Here is a 20,396-nt window from a genome sequence, read left to right as displayed (position 1 = left end):
AAAAGCAGACTTATCAATGATAAGGCCGTTTTTCCCAGTCCTGAATATTTATGCATTTTGGTGTTTTAAATGGATAGTAATGTATAAAGTGGTTAAAAGAAGAACTTAGTAGGCACTTGTTCCCAAATATCTCCCTCCTGGCCTATAACCACTCTCCACAATTCTGCCTCAGAGATGTGTTCCTTTGAGCTTCTCACTAGGAGTTCTCAGCGCATTAATGTTAATGCATCTGTGGGCTTCTGTCAAGTCTCACAGCCGGTTGGGAATGCAGCATGAAGGGTTTGGGCACTTGGGGGTGCTGCGTCCAGGCCCTCTGGTGAAGCATGCAGGCCCTGGCTGCCTGGGAGCGAGTGGTGAAAAAGGAAACACCAGGAAAGGGAAGACAGGCTTAGGAGAGAGAAACACAGGATGCACCCTAAACTTTTACTTACTTCATTCTGTTTGCCCAGTTATTCACTTTGGTAAATGTTGGAGTTGAGGAGAGAGGAAAGGGAGAAGCACAGTATGAGTCAGAAATGATGTTATTAAACATGTTTGGAAGAGCACAATGCCAGCCAATAGGAGACTCTGGGACAGTGTCATGGAATGAAAGTGCTATGTAATTGCAGCAGGAAAAGTGCTACGTGAAGAAGGTATTGCCAGATTCCTTTAAGCCTTCCGGAAAGATCAAGGCACTTCATGTCTATGTGCAACACATTCACACACTCCAGTAAAGAAAAATCTGAGGCAGACAAGGTCCCCTCCATCTCCCAGATAGGCCATAACCTGTGCAGAAAAGCAGGGACCTGGTCTAAGGACAAATAAGCCCCAGGGTAGAATGAAAATAAGGTCCCAGATCACCTGACTAGGAACCCACGTGGCTTGCAGTGGACAGCTTCACTCTAAGGTTTTATTCCTATATTCAAGCGTACCACAGCATCCACCCTCTAGTGAATATTTCTCATGTTTAAGATAGCATGATAGTAATGAATCAGCTCTGAAAGTCAGCTGCTATAAATGCCATGTGTTATCAGTTAGATCACACACTAAAGCCAAATTTTCAAAACATTTCCTGCTGAAATACCCACAACATTTTAACAGATGTCTTTTGGAGAGTCTAAAAGCAAAATAAGCTCCCATCAGCATATAAAATAAAACCCAAAAGAAAGTAAAATGTGGAGGGATTATATTTTTCTTTTGGCAATAAGAGAAAGGTTGGGGGGCGCCTGGGTAGCGCAGTCGTTAAAGCGTCTGCCTTCCGCTCAGGCATGCGTGATCCCGGCGCCGGGATCGAGTCCCACATCGGGCTCCTCTGCTGGGAGCCTGCTTCTTCCTCTCTCACTCGCCTGCTCTGTTCCCTCTCTCGCTGGCTGTCTCTCGTCACATAAATAAATAAAATCTTTAAAAAAAAAATAAGAGAAAGGTTGGGGAAAATCTTGAGATGTTTGGAGAAATGCTTTTTCATAGCCACAAAAGTGAAGAAATTAATGTCTGTTATTTCTTGTTCTGAACACTGACCGTTATAATGTAACTCTAACTTTCTATAGCAGTTTCATGGGCAGGTAGGAAAGGAACTGAGAGTAAATTATGGGCCAGGAGGGACAGAAATGGGGTGAAAGCATCAAAGAAGCATCTTTTGTCAGGGACAGGATGGGCAAGACCAGTGATGGCTGACTCTAAAATGGTGCATCTTGGAGTCTAAGGCCTCTCAAAATCAGTGGTAGGAGGGCCAGAATGGGAGCCTGGAAAAGGAAAGAGAAATTCCTACGTGTGTGTTTTTCTCCAACATTTTATTATGAAAAAATCTGAAAGTACAGAAAAGTCAAAAGAACCATAGTGATGAGAGAGAGATCATTTTTCATTTGACAGTTTGTTTCCATGGGGGCTGATTTTGACCTTCAAAGAAATACTCTTGAATGAATTAATGAGTGGTCTAAGAGGCTTCCTACACACTTATTCTGGGGAAGCCAAGACCATTCACTGCCACCCCTGCATGGAGTGGTAATTCCAAAAGCAGGACGGCCTACGGGTCTGCCCCTGTTTTACCTATTGTTTTGGACACTCCTTGCTCATGCTGTCTTGTCTCCTCCTTGCCTTGTTATCTTTGACTTTGTGCTGGCTGTTGTACTGAAAAATTATATGTGGAGATAATTTGATATTGTTTTTTGGAGAGGATTTTTGTTTGCTTATGCCAGGCACATGGGGGTGCTAGCTAGCAGTACAACACATTTTACTTAAGCATTACCAAGGCAGTATGAATAACTTACGAACAAAAAATGGTTTCTGCCCTTACAAGTCTTACTAAGAATAAACAAAAGGATTCATTTAGATAGAGTCCTTAAAGGATAATTTAATTCGTACAAGTCTGATCAGCATGCAGCTTTTCCTCACCTTATCCATGTGCACTGGTTAAGGAGTCGCATGCTGGGCCACGCAGAGATGCCCTGAGGTAGCAGTTCTCTTTCAGTTTTATTTCTTAGGTAAGTTTAGAAAAAAATTCTATGAACTGATTATTGCATTCAACACATAAAAGTCTAATCAGAAATAATCAGAACTATTTTACTTCCTTTGACCAAACACCCAGGAAAGAAAATGTTTTAAAACACTACACTTAAGCAGTTACTAATTCCATGGCAGAAATAAAACCAAAGTCCATTTCAATATTATAAGCTTAACTACTCTAAATCAACAGATCATCTATAGGAGCTCGGGTGCTTTTATCATGGTGGTAGAACCAAAGAACAAAGTCCTTCCACACACAAGCTCCAGAGTACCTAGTTTCAGCCCTCACAAGCTGGAGGTTGGGGCTCCTATCAAAATAGTGGAGAGAAGGATTAGCTGAGAAGGAATCTTCAGTGGAGTGTAATCTACAGAGACCTTGACTTAATGATGGTGACCAAAACAGAACAGTCTGAGCTCTCTCTGGACCTACCGTCCTTGGTCATTTCCAAATGTTACCTCGTGCGTATTTAATGGTATTGGGGGGGGGGTTCTCAAACTGATGAAAACTAAAAACCACTCCTCATCCCTCACTTGTGGAAAAAATACTCAATAGGGAGCTGACTTAGAAGATTAAAGACAAACTACCAAAATTAATATATTAATATCATTAATATGTTTTATGCCCTGTAGTTTTCTACTGTGTAATTTTTTAAATCCTTCATGAGACACCAGAGCCTTCGGTTTCTTGGAAACAGGTTCCTTTACCATATAGGCTTTGCTTTCAGGCTCCCCTTCTCCTACTTCATGAGTTTGCTCTCTACTTTGCATACCCTGGGGTCTTACTTGAGACCTGCACATCACCATCTGTGACTGATTCTTAGGAGAGAGCCAGGTTAATGTCTGAACTCAGGGCACATACAGCCCATCTGTCAAAAATTATCATTTTCAGTGAGGGAGACACAGACCCTACAAAATCATTTGTCTTAAATAACATCTAAATCAAAGTTAACTGGGCCTGAGGAGATGGCATTTGCTTTGCTTAAAAATTAATGAGCAATACTGTCACTTAAACTTTAGAAACTTAGAATAGAATTAGACCTTAGTGTTCCACCTCCAAAACAGATGTCTGCCATAGGCTTACGAATAATTAGAACTGGAATACATTAACACTGAGCCTCTGATGGAACCAAACATTGCTTGTGGTTTCCTCTATTCGTTTTCACCTACTTGCACCAAGATGATCAGTACCCTTGGATTCTGTGGTGTCTGTTTCCTCTTGATATCTGGAGCACAAACCTTACTTTTTTGGGGTTTCCCATCACTGTTAAAACACACAGGGCTTATATCATTCAAGTGTACCAATAATTTGTTGAGCTCCTACAATGAGGAGGCATTTTGCCGCATCATGGAAGACTGAAAAGAAAATCAAATATGGCTCCTGACCCCTAAGAACTCATAATCTAATAGAAGAAAGACACATCCAAGAAGAATTCAGGTTACGTTAAAGCAATGCTAAATGGAAAGTGCTATACAGGCCTAACTGAATCCAAAGCTGACGTGGTTTAGAGTTTAAGACAGTTTCAATGTCCTTCTCAGTAGATCTTGAAAAGGGGATTCTAGTTACCTGATTATTCTCCAAACAGGACCGGCTACATCATTTGTGGGGCCCGGTACAAAATGAAGATGCAGGGCCCCTTACTCAAAACTTAAGCATGGTGTCCTTCTGGGGAAGGGCCTTGTCACATGCCCTTGAACCCAGCCCTGTCTTCAAATACAGTCTATGAATATGAGGTAGAGGCAAATTTTAAGTAGCCTGGATGAAGAAAGTACACACAGGAAATTTTCTTCCAAGTAGTTCACAGGAAAATAAACTCACTCTAAGGAAAGAAAAGAATTCAGTCTTGCCCAAATTAACAAAAGGGACTGGGATCTAAAGGAAAGTTACCATTTGCAAAGTCAATGTCACAGATATGGCACAGCTACAAGGAAAGGGTAATAATAATAGCAGTAGCAGGGGTAGTAGCTGACAAACGTACAGAGCTTATTAAGTGCCACCATTCTTCAGTCTATTCTGTCGACTTACTCATTTAATCCTCAAAACAGCCCTGGAGGGTAGATAGATGCTATTATTTCCCTATCTTACAGATGAGGAAACTGACCTTAGAAAGGTTGAGTAATTGTCCCAGGTCACACAGCAAATAAATGGTAGTAGCACCAGGATTTGATCTCAGACAGTCTAGCTCCAAAGTCTGTGCTCTCAGCCACTATTTATGCTGTTTCTCATAAAATAAGGACATATACGGAGGGAAGGAAGGGAGGGAGTCATCCCAGTATATTCATTCATTAATATTTTAGATTTGGCTTAACCAGGGTGTACTGTGTGTTGTGTGCATGTTTTTAATTTTTCCTTTTTTTGCATTTCATGTCCATAGTTTAACAGCACCCGTTCGCCCTCCCCCACTGAGTGTTGCCACATGACCCCATGGAGTAGAAAGGTACTGGTTCTGAGAACATTCCATCACAGCCCTATCCTATTCTCTCCAGACACTTCCTTCTCTCTTTTAACTATGGCAAACTCTGTTGTTTCTAACTAACAGGTATTCTTTTAAATCCACTTCAAGAGTAATATTTTCCTAACCTGAATTAAATAAAATTTAGACAGCCATGTCATTGGCTTTCTTTCCCACTTACTTTCCCCCCCTCAATTGCAATTAAGGCTCTGTTCAAGATGGGCATCACCTAATGCCACTCCTGGACCTTATAGTTCAAAGGAAAGAAATTTCAACTTGCCCTGTATTTATCAGAACTGTGAAGGTTCAGCTTCTCAAATCAAAAAAGAGAACAGGACAAAAAGATTCTCTGCCAGCCAGTTGTCCCTGTCGCCATTAAATAAAACATGCTTTTGGCTGCTGGTCAGAGCCTGTAGTCAGGTCACTATTCTTTCTTTGTTTCCCAGTCCATTGTTATTCAAGGAAGGAATCGCCTACTAAAATGTGGCCTCTGGTGGTGGGGGTTTCTCTCCAGCTCTTGCTCTTTCTCCCTCTTTTTCTGTCTCTCTTTTTGCATGCACCAAACTTTTTTTTTCTTTTTGGAAGTTACCTAGGAAACAAAGTCTTTTGTGCTCCAACTTTATTTGAGCTATTCGCTTCGCTGGGAATCTGCACAAAAGCTGAAGAGAGAAAGAAGTTTGCAATGTTTTACTAAAATGTTCACGGCGAACACATTTTTCTGAAGGGGGGTAATCATATCCTGTTGGGTGTGTTGGGGGGCTTTGCAGATACCTCTGAAAAGGTAAGCAAATGCTGGGGGGTTAACTTAAACAAGTGGCTCTGGAATCTTCTCTTTAAGAGGACCTGAGAACAGTTTGACAGTATGTAAAATCCTGAGTCAGCAGGACATGATGCTTCCAAATGTGAGGATGAGAATTTTTTTTCATGACTTTTAGACAGAATATTATTAAAATTTAGCTGGAATAAGAGGGAAAAATATTAACTTCATACAAACACTCACCCTCCTCCAAATTATGGAAAGAAAGAAAACTAGGGTCAGTGATGAAGACTGGGTCTTTTAATAATCTGGTTCAGAAGCCCAACCCCTAAATCAAAATTGGAATGGAGCCTTTTTAATACTCTGAGTTAGGAACCCAGCCCTGAAATAAAAGGTAGATAATATTAATATCTATCAAGGGCTTGGATGGAGAATTTTCAAATGTCATGCAGAAGTCAAGGCCTCTAACTCCACAGCCAGAAGAAAAGCTTCCCACTTGCAACAGCTGAAAGAAACTAAGACCCTTTACTCTTCCAAATTTGAAAAAGAAATCCGCTTGAATCTTTCTCCCCATTAACTGCTTTGGTATTTTCCACTATAATAAGTGGGGGAGGGGGGCTGCTTTTCCATGTACACACAGTATTGATGAAACTGCATTTTTGAAATGTTATTCACAAATGCCATAGTCCTGCAGTAAAATTAACTCCTTGGCATTTAATCCTGTCTCTCAGATTAGATAGGCTTGTCCTTCAGGTGATGTGTTCTGGAATATCTCCTGACTCCAGGTTTTCTGGCACATTTTCTGAACCTTTCATAGGCATCTAAATCATCTTCTCCCTTTGATCCCAGTCATCCAGAGCTCTCACGACTTTCATTAGGAATATATAGGGAGATAGATATCCAGAATCTACCTGTCACTGGATTAGAGACTAAGATTTTTCTTCAGTTTGAAGTTGGGGGATTTATGGCCACCTTGTCTCTCCTCTTTAATTCCATTTGACCTGAAAAGCATGTTTATTAGTCCATTTTTTCTTTTGTGTCACTGGACTCTTGAAATTATAACTTTCAATTAGTCGTGCTTACTATTTCTCCTAGACCTAAAAGCTTATTTCTGACCTCACTGTTCTTAACTAAACTGTGAAATTCCTTGGTATGTGTGCTTACATATAAACCATTCTGGCTAAGTCTGAATGTACTTCATTTGCAGTCCCATCCCCCGGAGGATGAAGATACAGATGTCATGTTAGGGCAGAGACCGAAAAACCCAGTACATAATATCCCCTCGACACTGGACAAGCAGACCAACTGGAGCAAAGCACTGCCTCTCCCAACACCAGAGGAGAAGATGAAACAAGATGCCCAAGTGATTTCTTCTTGCATTATTCCCATCAATGTCACTGGTACCGTTCTGTTCTTTTCTTAGGGACAGTCGGGTCACAATATTCTGTGTTTTAAATATGTTCAAAACCTGTGCTGCTGGGCGGACCAGTTAAGAATACCGCTTTGTAAACAAGCAATACCTTTTTTATCAGAATACAACCCAGAAGATGTTCAATATGCTTTTGTCAGGTTTTGAACATCCATTTGCATATGCTGTGCTGGGCCGCTTGTTATGTAAATGATGGACAGTTTCTTTTTGAAAAAAGTCACCAAATAGCTCTTTGGTCATAGCTGACTGAAATAATGGAGAAAGCGGCAGTGATTAGTCATATGATAATGATGCATGGCACAGCAAGAAAGAAAACAGCAAACCCCAGGTCTCTCAAACTGCAAGTAATGATCCTGTAGACCAACTATAAAATCTGTTTTCAGGCTTCCTTGGATGAAGGTAGGCTTGTTTAAAAGATCGTTTAGACTTCTGCATTGATTTTGGTGATTTCTGACCTAAAAATACGTGGATTCAAAGATGAAGGCTGAATTATATTCTAATCCAGCCGGCCTGGCTTACATTCCTCTCTGCTTTCCTCTTCTTGTGTACTGAGAGTTTAAATGTTAGTCTAGGTTGAAGGCAAGCCTGTCCAGGCTTTTCTTGAAAAGTTTATCCGTAGCGACTATAGATTCCAGGACAGGATCTGGTGGTAATCTTAGCTGTAACTGAAATAATGTTATAAAATGTTCTCACTTTCAAAAGACAGAAAATGATCTATCCACTGGGCTTTCTTTAAACCTAATAGTTATATTTTAATTTATTTGTATATTGAAAATCTCACAATGGCCAGGTTATTACTTTTATCCTGGTACCAATGTGACTAAAGATTGCATGTCGCTTGAGATGCATTTTGGACATGGCTATTACTAATCCCACTCCGATTTCTCTCACATAAAGTGGGGAGCAAATGATAACCAGAAATCCGGGATAGATATTATGTCCTTCCTGAAAAACAGAAATTCTGGTTGATCAGCTGGTTATGAGCTAAGAGTAATTTTCCTGATGACTTTCTCAACTTGCAGGATAAATTATTCTAAGGATGCATACTTTATCTGATCTCCATAATCTAAATGGGCTGGGTTAGGTAGATGTCAAATGTATCATTTTGGCATCCTTTTAAAGTAACTTTCCCTTCTGGGAACATTTGATTATATGCAGCACCTGCTTTCTTCATAGCACTGTAAGTAAATCTTGTTTTCAAATTTAGTTCTTTGATTATGGGTCTTGTGATTCAGGAAAAGTGAAGATCTTTCCTTCTGCTTTATTTCAGGAACTCTCAGGCTAAAGCCCAGATTATATGTTGATTTCAAGAGCTTTAATGAGAAAGCTGCTAATTATGTCCATGTAACATAAAGTGTGTCTGTGTGCCATGTGTTCTGTAATTATTATGAGTAGAATGAAAGATCTTAATTTTTGGTTGGAGCTAAGAAAGGAAAATTCTGTTAGTATGAATTCTCCAATAATATTATAATTATTCATCATGTGATATCTCACAGATTTTTTCAAAGTGAGTTCTAGAAACTGTTGTCACCATGATGCTAAGCAGAACTCAAATTGCTTCATTTTATAGCTAAGCCGAGGTTTAACACGCCATCCCGCTCTATGCGTAACGATCAGGATAAATGATGAAGCAACCAGATTCCAACGCACTTTTGGCATCCTGACTTTCTAAGGCAAAGCTCACGCTGAAAAATCCACGGCACATGCCTGTGCCAGACAGGAGTGTGAGTTCCTCACCTCCTTCCTCACCATTCTAGTTTTGATTAGACTGCAAGTAGTGTATCAATAATGTGATTATGGAGAGAGAAACAAACAAGCATCAAGGTTTGGCCCCTGTATTTATAAAAGCAAACAGACACTCATTGTAAAGACTGGGAATTCCAGCTTCATTTACAGCTGATAGAGAAGGCAGATCCACTTAAGCACAGAACTGAGGACTCCCTTGTATTCCTATTTTATATTGATAAGACACTGGTGTCATACCAGAAAGTGTACAACTGAGTCAGTAGAAGAAAGTAGAAAGAGTTACATGATGATTTAAAAACAAATCTCTAGGCTACTTTCTCCTCACAGAAGAAGTGTGTGTGTGTGTGTGTGTGTGTTGTGTTGTGTGTAGGGTTGGGGTGTAATGGGAAGAGAGAGAAAAAAAACCTCACAAAGATGCTTTAAGGAAGAAATGGGTCACGATGTGTTAGCTGAACTAATCCAGGTTAACATCTTGGCTCTGGATCTACTATGCAGAGACAGCTTCAGAGAGCCCAGAAATAGACCAGTAAATAGTAGTAACTAAAGGTTGTAAGTCCTTCAGGAGATGTTTCTGTGTGAGAGTGATTCTTTGATGTTATTTTTCTCTCCTCTTTCTTTTGATTTTCCTTCTTTGCTTGTTACTCTTGGCAGTGCAAGCTGTTGTGCAGAGCTGCATTTAGAAGTAAAGCTTAATGTACTGCAGAGTAATTTAAATAAGAGCTGAATAAGGGCTCCCTTATATTTATTCACAGGCTTAATCCAAACTCTTCCTTTACTTCCAATCAATAAATATCACTGTGTTCCAAGCAAATGAAAATTTGTTTGCCATTTCTAAAGGCTAATGAGACCTATTTGTGGGTTGCAGGAGTTGGTTTTGACAGAGAGGCTAGTATACGCTGCTCTCTTGTTCATTCACAATCCGTACTACAGCGGAGACGAAAACTGAGGAGGAGGAAAACCATCTCGGGTATCCCCAGAAGAGTCCAACAAGAAATAGGTGTAGTATAAAACTGTTAATGGTTAACATTCTGTCGGGTGTCGATTAGAAGGAGATGAAATGGAAGCCGGCCTTTTAATCGGCCTCCTTAAAAATGCTCAGTGTTGTGACTTGTAGGGGTTTTGAAATGGCATGTACTTGTTCTATGTTCAGCAAGCCGGGTGGTATTACTTTTTTAATCTCTGTTTTTGACTGAAGATTTAACCTTAGGGATTTAGGTATACATGTTCAGGTCTTATGGCTGAAATGTAATACTTTGGTAATTTTTAAGTTTTATTAAGATGGAATAAAAAGTAACAAGATTCAATGAAAGGTTATTTTTAGAAAATTATACCTTATTTGAAGAGAGATATACTTTTATGGCATTAATTATTTTAAACAGGTAAATTTTAAGCATACTCAATTAAATATTGAATATTGATAACATGTTACTTTTTATTACTCTTCTATTTTTTTCTGTTCCACGTGTTTAGGAATCTCTTCCTATGTTTTATTACTATTATTATTATTATCATTACTATAACATCTCTTTCATTACTTAAAATGAATTGTTAAGAGTTTTATTTTGCTGGGCATATATTACAAAATAAAAAAGAATAGTGGCCAAGAAGACAAAATGCACTTTAATTTTAAAAAAATAGTAGTCACTTATTGGGGCAAAGTAATTTGATAGTGAAGAGAGAGAATTCACAAAAAGATCTAAAGACATTTTCTCTTAGTATACACACACGCATGCATGTGTGTATGTAGAGACAGAGAGGCAAAGGGACAGATTCCCCAAAGCATTTTAACTTTCTCCTAATTTTATATGCTGATTTTTTTTCCTCAAAGAGAATGACCCAACATGCCACCACCCAGATTTGTGGACATCTCTCAGAATGTCTGTTAGTCTGCTGATATATGAAATATCTCACTATGCTTTCCATGTGCCCTAGATTCTGACGAATCCCCTGTGGCCAGGGAAAGGAATGTGATTGTGCACACAAATCCAGACCCTTCCAACACTGTCAACAGGAGGTCTGGAACCAGAGACTCAGAGTGCCAAACTGAAGATATTCTGATTGCTGCTCCATCCAGAAGGAGAATCAGAGCTCAAAGGGGTCAAAGCATTGCAGCTTCCCTTTCTCATTCTGCTGGCAACATCTCTGCGTTGGCAGACAAAGGCGATACCATGTTTACTACTGCAGTGAGCAGCCGTACAAGATCTCGGAGCCTTCCCCGGGAGGGCAACAGAGGTGGGGATGCTGAGCCCAAAGTTGGTGCTAAACCCTCAGCATATGAAGAGGGCGAGCCTTTCATGGGCGACCAAGAAAGAACCCCAAATGATTGCAGTGAGGCTCCCAGCAGCCCAAGTGCACAGGAACACCAGCCTGCTTTGGGCCTGGCTTGTTCTCAACATCTTCACAGCCCTCAGCACAAGTTAAACGAGAGAGGGAGGTCACGTCTGTCCCGAATGGCTGCCGACTCTGGCAGCTGTGACATCTCCTCCAACTCAGACACCTTCGGGAGCCCCATCCACTGCATCTCCACGGCTGGTGTCCTCCTCAGCAGCCACATGGACCAGAAAGATGACCACCAGTCATCCAGTGGCAACTGGAGTGGGAGCAGCTCCACATGCCCCTCACAGACCTCAGAGACAATCCCTCCTGCAGCTTCTCCTCCTCTCACTGGCTCTTCACACTGTGACTCGGAGTTGTCACTCAACACAGCCCCTCATGCTAATGAGGACGCCAATGTCTTCGTGACAGAGCAGTACAATGACCACCTGGATAAAGTGAGAGGCCACCGGGCAAACTCCTTTACCTCCACTGTGGCAGATCTGCTGGACGACCCGAACAACAGCAACACCAGTGACAGTGAGTGGAATTATCTACACCACCATCACGATGCCTCCTGCCGCCAGGATTTTAGTCCTGAGCGCCCCAAGGCAGACAGTCTGGGCTGCCCGAGCTTCACAAGCATGGCCACTTATGACAGCTTTCTGGAAAAGTCTCCATCAGACAAAGCAGACACTAGTTCTCACTTTTCGGTGGACACAGAAGGATACTATACTTCCATGCACTTTGACTGCGGTCTCAAAGGTAGTAAGAGTTATGTCTGTCACTATGCAGCCCTGGGCCCAGAGAATGGCCAGGGCATTGCGGTTCCTCCTACTCTTCCGGACTGTGCCTGGCAGGACTACTTAGACCACAGGAGGCAGGGGAGACCAAGCATCTCTTTCAGGAAACCAAAGGCAAAGCCGACCCCACCGAAACGTAGTTCATCATTGAGGAAGTCCGATGGAAATGCAGACACTTCTGAGAAGAAAGAACCAAAGATAAGCAGTGGCCAGCTCCTGCCTCACAGTTCCAGGGAAATGAAGCTGCCTCTTGATTTCTCCAACACGCCTTCTCGAATGGAAAATGCCAACCTTCCCACCAAGCAAGAATCTTCTTGGATGAACCAGAGTGAACATGGTATTAAGGAACCTCAGTTAGACACTTCAGATATTCCAGCATTCAAAGATGAAGGTGCTGAATCAACTCACTATGCAGATCTCTGGCTTCTAAATGACTTGAAAACAAATGATCCTTACAGATCTTTATCTAATTCAAGCACTGCTACGGGTACCACAGTTATTGAATGCATCAAATCTCCAGAGAGCTCTGAATCCCAAACATCCCAGTCAGAATCAAGAGCCACCACCCCATCCCTTCCTTCTGTTGACAATGAGTTTAAACTGGCCTCACCAGAAAAGCTGGCTGGCTTGGCATCTCCATCAAGTGGCTACTCGAGCCAGTCTGAAACACCAACCTCCTCTTTCCCGACAGCTTTCTTTTCTGGTCCACTGTCTCCTGGAGGTAGCAAAAGAAAACCTAAAGTCCCAGAAAGGAAATCTTCACTACAGCAACCCTCTTTAAAAGATGGAGCTCTGTCACTGAGTAAAGACCTTGAACTTCCAATTATACCCCCTACCCATCTTGACCTAAGTGCTCTTCATAGTGTCTTGAACAAACCATTCCACCACCGTCACCCACTGCACGTTTTTACTCATAGTAAGCAGAACCCAGTAGGAGAAACACTGCGGTCAAATCCTCCACCGTCCCTTGCAATTACACCAACAGTCCTGAAATCTGTTAACCTTAGGTCCATCAGCAAGTCTGAAGAAGTGAAGCAAAAAGAGGGCAACAATACAGATCTCCCCTACTTAGAGGACAGCACTCTTACAATGGCTGCCCTGTCTCCAGGTAAGATTAAGCCACATGTGGCTAAGAAGTCAGTATCACGTCAGTACTCCACTGAAGACACCATAATGACCTTTTTAGACTCCTCTGCAGTTGAGATGGGACCAGATAAACTACAGTTAGAGAAAAAACGTACTTTTGATGTAAAGAATCATTGTGACCCAGAAACAACAACCTCAGCTGGTAGCAATCTTCTAGATTCAAGTGTCACAAAAGACCAGAAACATATAGAGAGTGAGCCTATTCCGGAAAACACACCAAGTAAAAATTGTGACTTTCCCACAGAAGGATTTCAGAGGGTCTCTGTTGCCCGCCCAAATGATTTGGATGGTAAAGTACTACAATATGGAGCTGGTCCAGATGGAGCCCTAGCACAGGTGCAGAAGCCATCCTCTGCAGATTGGGAGGAAGCTGCGTACCCTGAGTCTGTGGATGTGCTCACAGCTCAGTCAAACTCACCAACCAGACCCACGGACATAAGCTATCAACGTAAGCATCAACTTGGGATGAGCCGCCACCATGACAAAGTGCCTGGGAATATCAGCTGCGAAGCAGAGCTATCGACTGCAAATTCATGCCCTGAAAAATGTTTCGAGCAGGAAAATATTGCTTCAGGTATTTCAGCCAAAAGTGCCTCTGATAACAGCGGAGCAGAGGAGACCCAAGGAAGTGTGGATGAGGTTTCACTGAAAGGTCAGTTGTTGATGCCTTTGTCACAGTGGAAAGGTGTCTCGCGGCACTTCATTATGTCTTTTTCTTTCTTATGTTCCCTCTAGCACAGTGCAGCTCCCAGTGTTGGTTTCCCTCCACCTTTTTTTCACTTATTAAAACAACTGAGATAAAAGTTTTTGTTATTGAGGGACTGAGCTGCGACAGATAATCTCTTTTTTAAAAACAGCAGTAAGGTAACTGTTGTTTGTTGATGCCGCAAGCCAGTGAAACACAGCAGCATGCTTGGTAACTTCTTCCTAAAGATGCTTTTGTTCTTCATTTAAGAATCGTCACCGAGTGATGACTCCATGATTTCGCCACTTAGCGAAGACTCTCAGGCTGAAGCGGAAGGTGTGTTCGTGTCTCCAAACAAACCTCGTACAACTGAGGATTTGTTTGCAGTCATTCACAGGTGAGGCAATTAATACCAAAAGTTTTGCTTCTTTCAGTGCGTCTCATCAAATGCAAATATGGGAAAGCCTTGTGTACTTGTGATACATTCAGCAAAAAAGACAAGACAATTTTCCACATCAAACTGATAGACCTGTATTTCTGTTGGGGAATGTGAGCCTTTATATCTAGCTCGACCTCACTTGAGAGACTTCCATAAGAACTGCTAAAGCGAGAGGTATTTTCCATAGGAAAGACATCCTGGAACAAGTTTTCATTTGAAAACAATTTGTGATTAAGTAACTTAGAGTGAAAGCTCAAACTCTGCTGTAATCTCTGACTGTAATAATTTCTTGAACAACAACAACAAAATAAAGCTCACAGCTGTAATCCTCCACTAGCGGAGATGCAAGCTGATTCACTGAACAGTCAGAGCCCAAGTTTGAGACAAGACAGTGTATAAACCCACCCATTTCATAGCTCAGAACTAATCACTGCTCCTTTTTTCCCCTCTTCCTAAAATTTAAACTTCTTTAATAACATTGGCCTTCTCTAAAATTAATACTCCAAATCCCATGAACAGAGGATGTCCTCTGTGCTGTTTTTCTAGGACACTGTTGTGTCCAGGCTGCCCATTCACATTCTCTCACCTGCCTCCCCCCACCCCCCAATCAAGGGTCATGTTTGCCAAAATATATACTCCTTACAACTTGTGACTGACGAAAAGAGCAGGAACTCGCACTCGGCAGCCAAACCCATATTAGACTGAGCTATCCAGTCCTGCTGTGCCTGCTCCTTTCACAAGCGTGACTACCTTCTTCCACTAGGCCTTGGACCTACATGGGACTCCCAAGGGACACAACTTGGAAACTGCCTTTTCTACCTTATGAAGTTATACTTTTTTTAAAGATTTTATTTATTTGAGAGAGAGAGCGAGAACATGCGCGCACATATGAGCAGAGGCAGGGGCAAAGGGAGAGGGAGAAGCAAGCTCCCCACTGAGCAGAGAGCCCAACTCGGGGCTTGATCCGACCCTGGGATCATGACCTGAGTTGGAGGCAGATGGTTAACCAACTGAGCCACCCAGGCATGCCTGAAGTTATACTTTTTGAAGCAAGTTTTTTGGCAAGAAGCCTGCCATTTTTCCTGGAATTCTATTTTTATTTTTTTAGATTTATTCATTTATCTGAGAGGGAGAGCAAGGGAGAGAGCACGAGCGGAGGAAGGGGCAGAGGGAGAGGGAGAAGCAGACCCCCCGCTAAGCAGGGAACCTGACACAGGGCTCAATCCCAGGACCCTGAGATCATCCCCTGAGCCAAAGGCAGACACTTAAATGACTGAGCCACCCAGGCACCCCTGGAATTCTGCTTTTAAAAGGAACCTGCATTTTCTGTTGATGTGGTTTTCTCATAAAGAAAGAGCACAGCTCTTCAACAGCCTTTTTTTTAAAGGAGTCAATGAGAAACACCTTCTGTGTGTATATACCTTAGCAGGCACACCTCACCACTCAGTGAAGAATCGGCTTAGTTTTTCTTTGCTCTGTGTGTAGTCTAAGATCCGATTATATTTCCCCACCCCACTTTATCTTAGGACAAGTTACTAAAATGCTATAGAAGTTAAAGAGCCAAGTTCTTACCCCAAAGGACCAAATGTTAGTATCTGGAATAGTGGACAGAACGTAGTAGTTGGAGTCAGAAACATCTGGAATTGAATCTCAGTGCTGCCACTTCTTATTCGTCTTGTCAGTTAAAACCTCTCTACCTGTTCCTTGTTAGTGGAGATACCTGTAGCTCACATACTCAATTTTGATGCTAAAATAACATTTTAGTGTCTAGAATATGGTAATGCTAAAAGCAAATGTCAGTTTGAAATTCCTACTGTACTGGAGTGCCAGATACTGGCATATGCGAGATAATAACCACAAAGGTTTCAGTGAACCCAAATGAGGCTGGTCTCCAACTGCAAAGCTGACATTTTCTCTACCCTATAGATTTTTAGGTTGGTGAAAGAGCATGTTGCCAATATTTATCAACATACTGAATCATGCTGAAGATTCACTAAGTTTACATCTATTCACTTTTCAAAAGAAATAACATGATGATGGATGCCTATGTTACTTGGTAGACTTACAGAGCTTGCTAATTTTAGATTTGCATTTGTGTAGGATTTATTTATGTGCAGCACAGTGACAATGACCTCTTTTTTTTGTGGATAACACTTGATTTTTTTTTGACCTTGTTTTCTTGAGAGTTTACAGTATATAGAGATTTAAGAGTTCTAGAGGTAGTCTATGTTTTTAGCTTCTCACAGAAAGTTGGCTTACTGACTGATACAATGATGTTACCAAGCAGCTATAGCAAATTGTCTTTATAGCCAAAAATGGATTGATTTACTTAAAAAGCCACATAAGAAATTTTTTTATATGGAGAAATTTAAAAAGTTGACAGAATAGTATAATGTACCTCCCCCGACACACATATTCATCACCCGAGCCTTTCCACCATCAACCTACGGCTAATCCATCCCATCCACACCTCTATCCACTTTGCTCTTCTGATATTCACTGGAAGCCACCCCCACACATTAGAGCATTTTATCTGTAATGCCGAGACAGATTTAATAAAAGAAAGCTACAGTCCTTCACTGCCTACACTCTAACCGGAAGTCAGACAGCAATATTTTCTCATACTCTTGTAAAACATCCTAATAAGTCCTCCTCTAGAAGCTCTAGCTAACACATTAGTCATTATGTGAGATGGTCATTTACAGAACCTAATTTACATCCACTGGTTATTGGAGAATTTCCCTCAGGCTGTGAGTGCTATAAGGGCGAGGAATGTATCTCACTCCTTACCTCTAATGTTGTAATGTTTCCTATCTGATCAAGTAGGGTACACCAAAGTGCTCCTTAAGGACAATGCATGAATGTGACTTAACCCTTTTAGTTTCATAAAAATGTATATAGACTGAGACTTTTCCTTTTCTTGAAAGGTCCAAGAGGAAAGTACTTGGAAGAAAAGACTCTGGGGATATGTCTACTCGAAGCAAATCGAGGGCTTCTCTTGGCGGCAGCAGCAGCAGCAGCAGCAGCAGCAGCAGCAGCAGCAGCAGCGCTGGTTCTGTCACTCTGCCCAACAGCAACGTGACCACCCCAAACAGCCAGAGGTCTCCTGGCCTCATCTACCGAAACGCCAAAAAGTCCAACACATCGAATGAAGAGTTTAAGCTGTTACTCCTCAAGAAAGGAAGTCGCTCGGATTCTAGTTACCGCATGTCTGCTACTGAGATCCTGAAGAGTCCCATCCTGCCCAAACCTCCTGGAGAGCTCACATCTGAGTCCCCACAAAGCACCCATGAGGCCCACCAGGGGGCATCTGGGGCCGAGGCATTGTCCCCACTCTCTCCATGCTCCCCAAGAGTTAATGCAGAAGGGTTTTCCTCAAAGAACTTTGCCACCTCAGCATCGGCAAGGGTTGGACGTTCCCGAGCTCCCCCTGCAGCCAGCAGCAGTCGCTACAGCGTCCGCTGCAGGCTGTACAATGCGCCCATGCAGGCCATCTCTGAGGGTGAGACAGAAAATTCTGACGGGAGCCCACATGACGACCGATCCTCCCAGAGCTCAACATAGGTGGCCCGGGTCAGGCTGGCTGTCAAAGGTCAAAACCCTTAGTCATAAGAGGATGTAGGAACAGAACAGAGGACTGGGGAGAAGTAAGCACACCATGGGCATGGGGTAACACTGCTCACCAATGAATTCCTAAATATTTGCTGGGGAAATGGAAGATGGTATTTCTTGGTTATTTTCCACATTTTTAAGTAGCTGCACTGTCTTTCATATTTTTCTTTAGCTTAGTTTGATTTACCCAATCTCATTCCTTTTGATAATATAGAATTTGAAAACGTCTGCTTTTCATGAAACCTAGAAAAAGTTTTCCCAGAGCTGCCTATTCAGAAAACAAAGCCCTCACTGTCATAATTCTTAAGAAGATGAAATTACTCTGGAGGTTTGGTATTTTTTTACATTAAAATGAGCTAAAGAAAAATTCAGAAGAAAGAACTACACACATGTAAATACCATATTTTTGATAAAAATGTGTAAATAGATTTATCAGTGACGAGTGGACATGTGGCCGATTATCTACCACACACCAACTGTTTATAGAACACAACAAATAAAGTGTAATAATTGTATTCTGTGAATACCATTTTCATATAAATACCATATTTAAATGTCCACCAATATGATTTTCTGAGTGATAAACTTCAATTATGAATCTTAAACTGGTGAAATAAAGAAAATCTTGAGGTCATATACTGAAATGTGATTAATTTAAAATAATGAATTCAGACCTAACCATTTTTGTGACAAATTCAGCACCAAACAAGTGAATAGTAACACATGGCTATGATTTGCCATGTGGTAATTTGGACAGAATGAAAAGCATGCTTTTGATTTTTTTTAATCAATGAGAAAAATCATCATTCTCAACACAAAGCCCTGAAGAACAACATTTGACAGTGTCTTTTAATTTTTCAGTGGATTGCTTTAAAGAGAATGAATAGGGAAAACAATAGTTAATTTTAGGTTATGTTTTATATTAGGCTACTGGGGACATAAACAGTCATAATCTAATGACTATAAACTCCTTAAACAGTTTAGCAATTAGCTCCAGTTTCTTTAACTAACAAAAATAAAACATAAGCATGCCACAGAGCTATTGATTTATCAGTAAGTACCTGTAATGAGTTTTCAGTGAAGCTTTCTCTCTGTGCTGATGAGATTCGTGCTACCTAAAAAGTAACAGAAATGACACTGTGAACAGTATAGTTGGGAAATAGGTATGTGTATATGCATTATTTATATTCACTGTTAAACTGGGAATGGGGAACAGCTCTGGTTCACAATGCTACATACAAATGAGTTTTTGTCTGATTTTACTATATCTGCTTGGTGGCAAAAGGGGAGGGTGGTGGGTGGGAAAGGAAATGTCAGGGCAAGTGCTCTGATAAAATGAAGGCAGGGAAACAAGCTGAATTACTTGAAATTACTTGAATTTTCTTGTCTTAAAACTGAAAAAAAAAGTAGTTACAAGTTGAAATCTGTAAATGGTTCTTACACCTCTGATTTTAACGTGAACTGATACTAATGTTTGAAATATGTCAGAAATATAAGCAGCTATGTACTTAGAATATGTTTTGAATGGGACAAGGTAAAAGTAGAGAGAACTAAGAAGGGATATGGCCTATAAAAGAATAGAATGTGATTAGAATGATAGAACAGACCAGAGTTAACAAGAAATTGATAAGCAGCTGGCTTCAAGTTTATGCAAGTGGTATTTGGGAAAGTAGGATGTGTGAAAGGGGGTTTGTGGCTTTTGTTTAATTCATACAATATGAAGGAGAAAGCCTGGTCTAGGAGGATGCTGTCTTTCAATAGAAACACTTTCTAAGATGTTATAATTGAGAATTAGAGAATCTGATTGCTGTTGGCTTTTTGTTTGTTTGTAAAGAAAAAAAATGTCTGTCTTCTCCTACTATTTGTTTTCACTGTCAAATTGTATTTCTTAATTTCTTGTCATCCTTGTACGTAAAGTGGGTGCTGGGGGTGGCGGGGTAGAGGAGGGAGAATGTGTGTGTGTGTGGATGTGGGTGTGTGTGGATGGGTGCTTGCGCTGGGATAGATAAGCTACCTGGTAAAGGGTACATTTGAACATTTACAAAGTGTTATACTTTTTATTAAAAGAAAAATGTCTGGGGGTTTGAAAAAAATGGACCATCATTTCTCATTGGAACCCATTAGTCAAGAAAACCAGCATGGTTTGACACAAACATGGGAACATGAATAACTTTTTCTCATGCTTTGAAAAGTACACTTGGCAAAATTTTAAAAACAAAGTTTTTAGACAAATGCGATAAGAAACCATCATTTCCAGTCACAATAGGTGATCTTTTATAATTTTCATAAAAGCAGTTCGTTTGCAGTATGGCTTTTGTGTAGTTAGGGGTTTTTTAAGCGTAAAGAAAGGTATGTGGGCTTTAAATGTGATTCTAAATCTTAAATAGGAAACACATGAATTGGCTTTAATAAATATGTCACCTTTTTATTATTGACATCAATTTAAGTAATGGTACCATATATTTTTTAAAATACATACTGACTTGAATTGTGAGGCAATAAGATTACCTCTATATGTAATGATCACAGAACTAA

The 20,396-nt window shown here is 40.9% G+C and overlaps 1 protein-coding gene across 2 annotated transcripts in view; it reads left to right on the top strand.

Moving 5' to 3' along the window:
• The window catches only part of NHS (NHS actin remodeling regulator), a 356,148-nt gene extending 337,237 nt beyond the window's left edge, over positions 1–18,911 (top strand). Inside the window, exons 4-9 of one of the 2 annotated variants that reach the window (XM_040633903.1) lie at positions 4,854–4,916; positions 6,896–7,088; positions 9,729–9,860; positions 10,796–13,777; positions 14,081–14,207; positions 17,177–18,911. In XM_040633903.1, coding sequence (XP_040489837.1) covers positions 4,854–4,916; positions 6,896–7,088; positions 9,729–9,860; positions 10,796–13,777; positions 14,081–14,207; positions 17,177–17,813 — 4,134 coding nt within the window. In that variant the 3' untranslated portion in view covers positions 17,814–18,911. The remainder of the gene's footprint in view (positions 1–4,853; positions 4,917–6,895; positions 7,089–9,728; positions 9,861–10,795; positions 13,778–14,080; positions 14,208–17,176) is intronic. The other variant, XM_040633908.1, reaches the window with a different exon arrangement.
• Positions 18,912–20,396: the final 1,485 nt, after the last annotated feature.

Source organism: Ursus maritimus (genome assembly GCF_017311325.1).
Source record: "Ursus maritimus isolate PB19 chromosome X unlocalized genomic scaffold, ASM1731132v1 scaffold_X1, whole genome shotgun sequence".
Taxonomy (NCBI): domain Eukaryota; kingdom Metazoa; phylum Chordata; class Mammalia; order Carnivora; family Ursidae; genus Ursus; species Ursus maritimus.
This window is presented reverse-complemented; position numbering and strand designations above follow the sequence as displayed.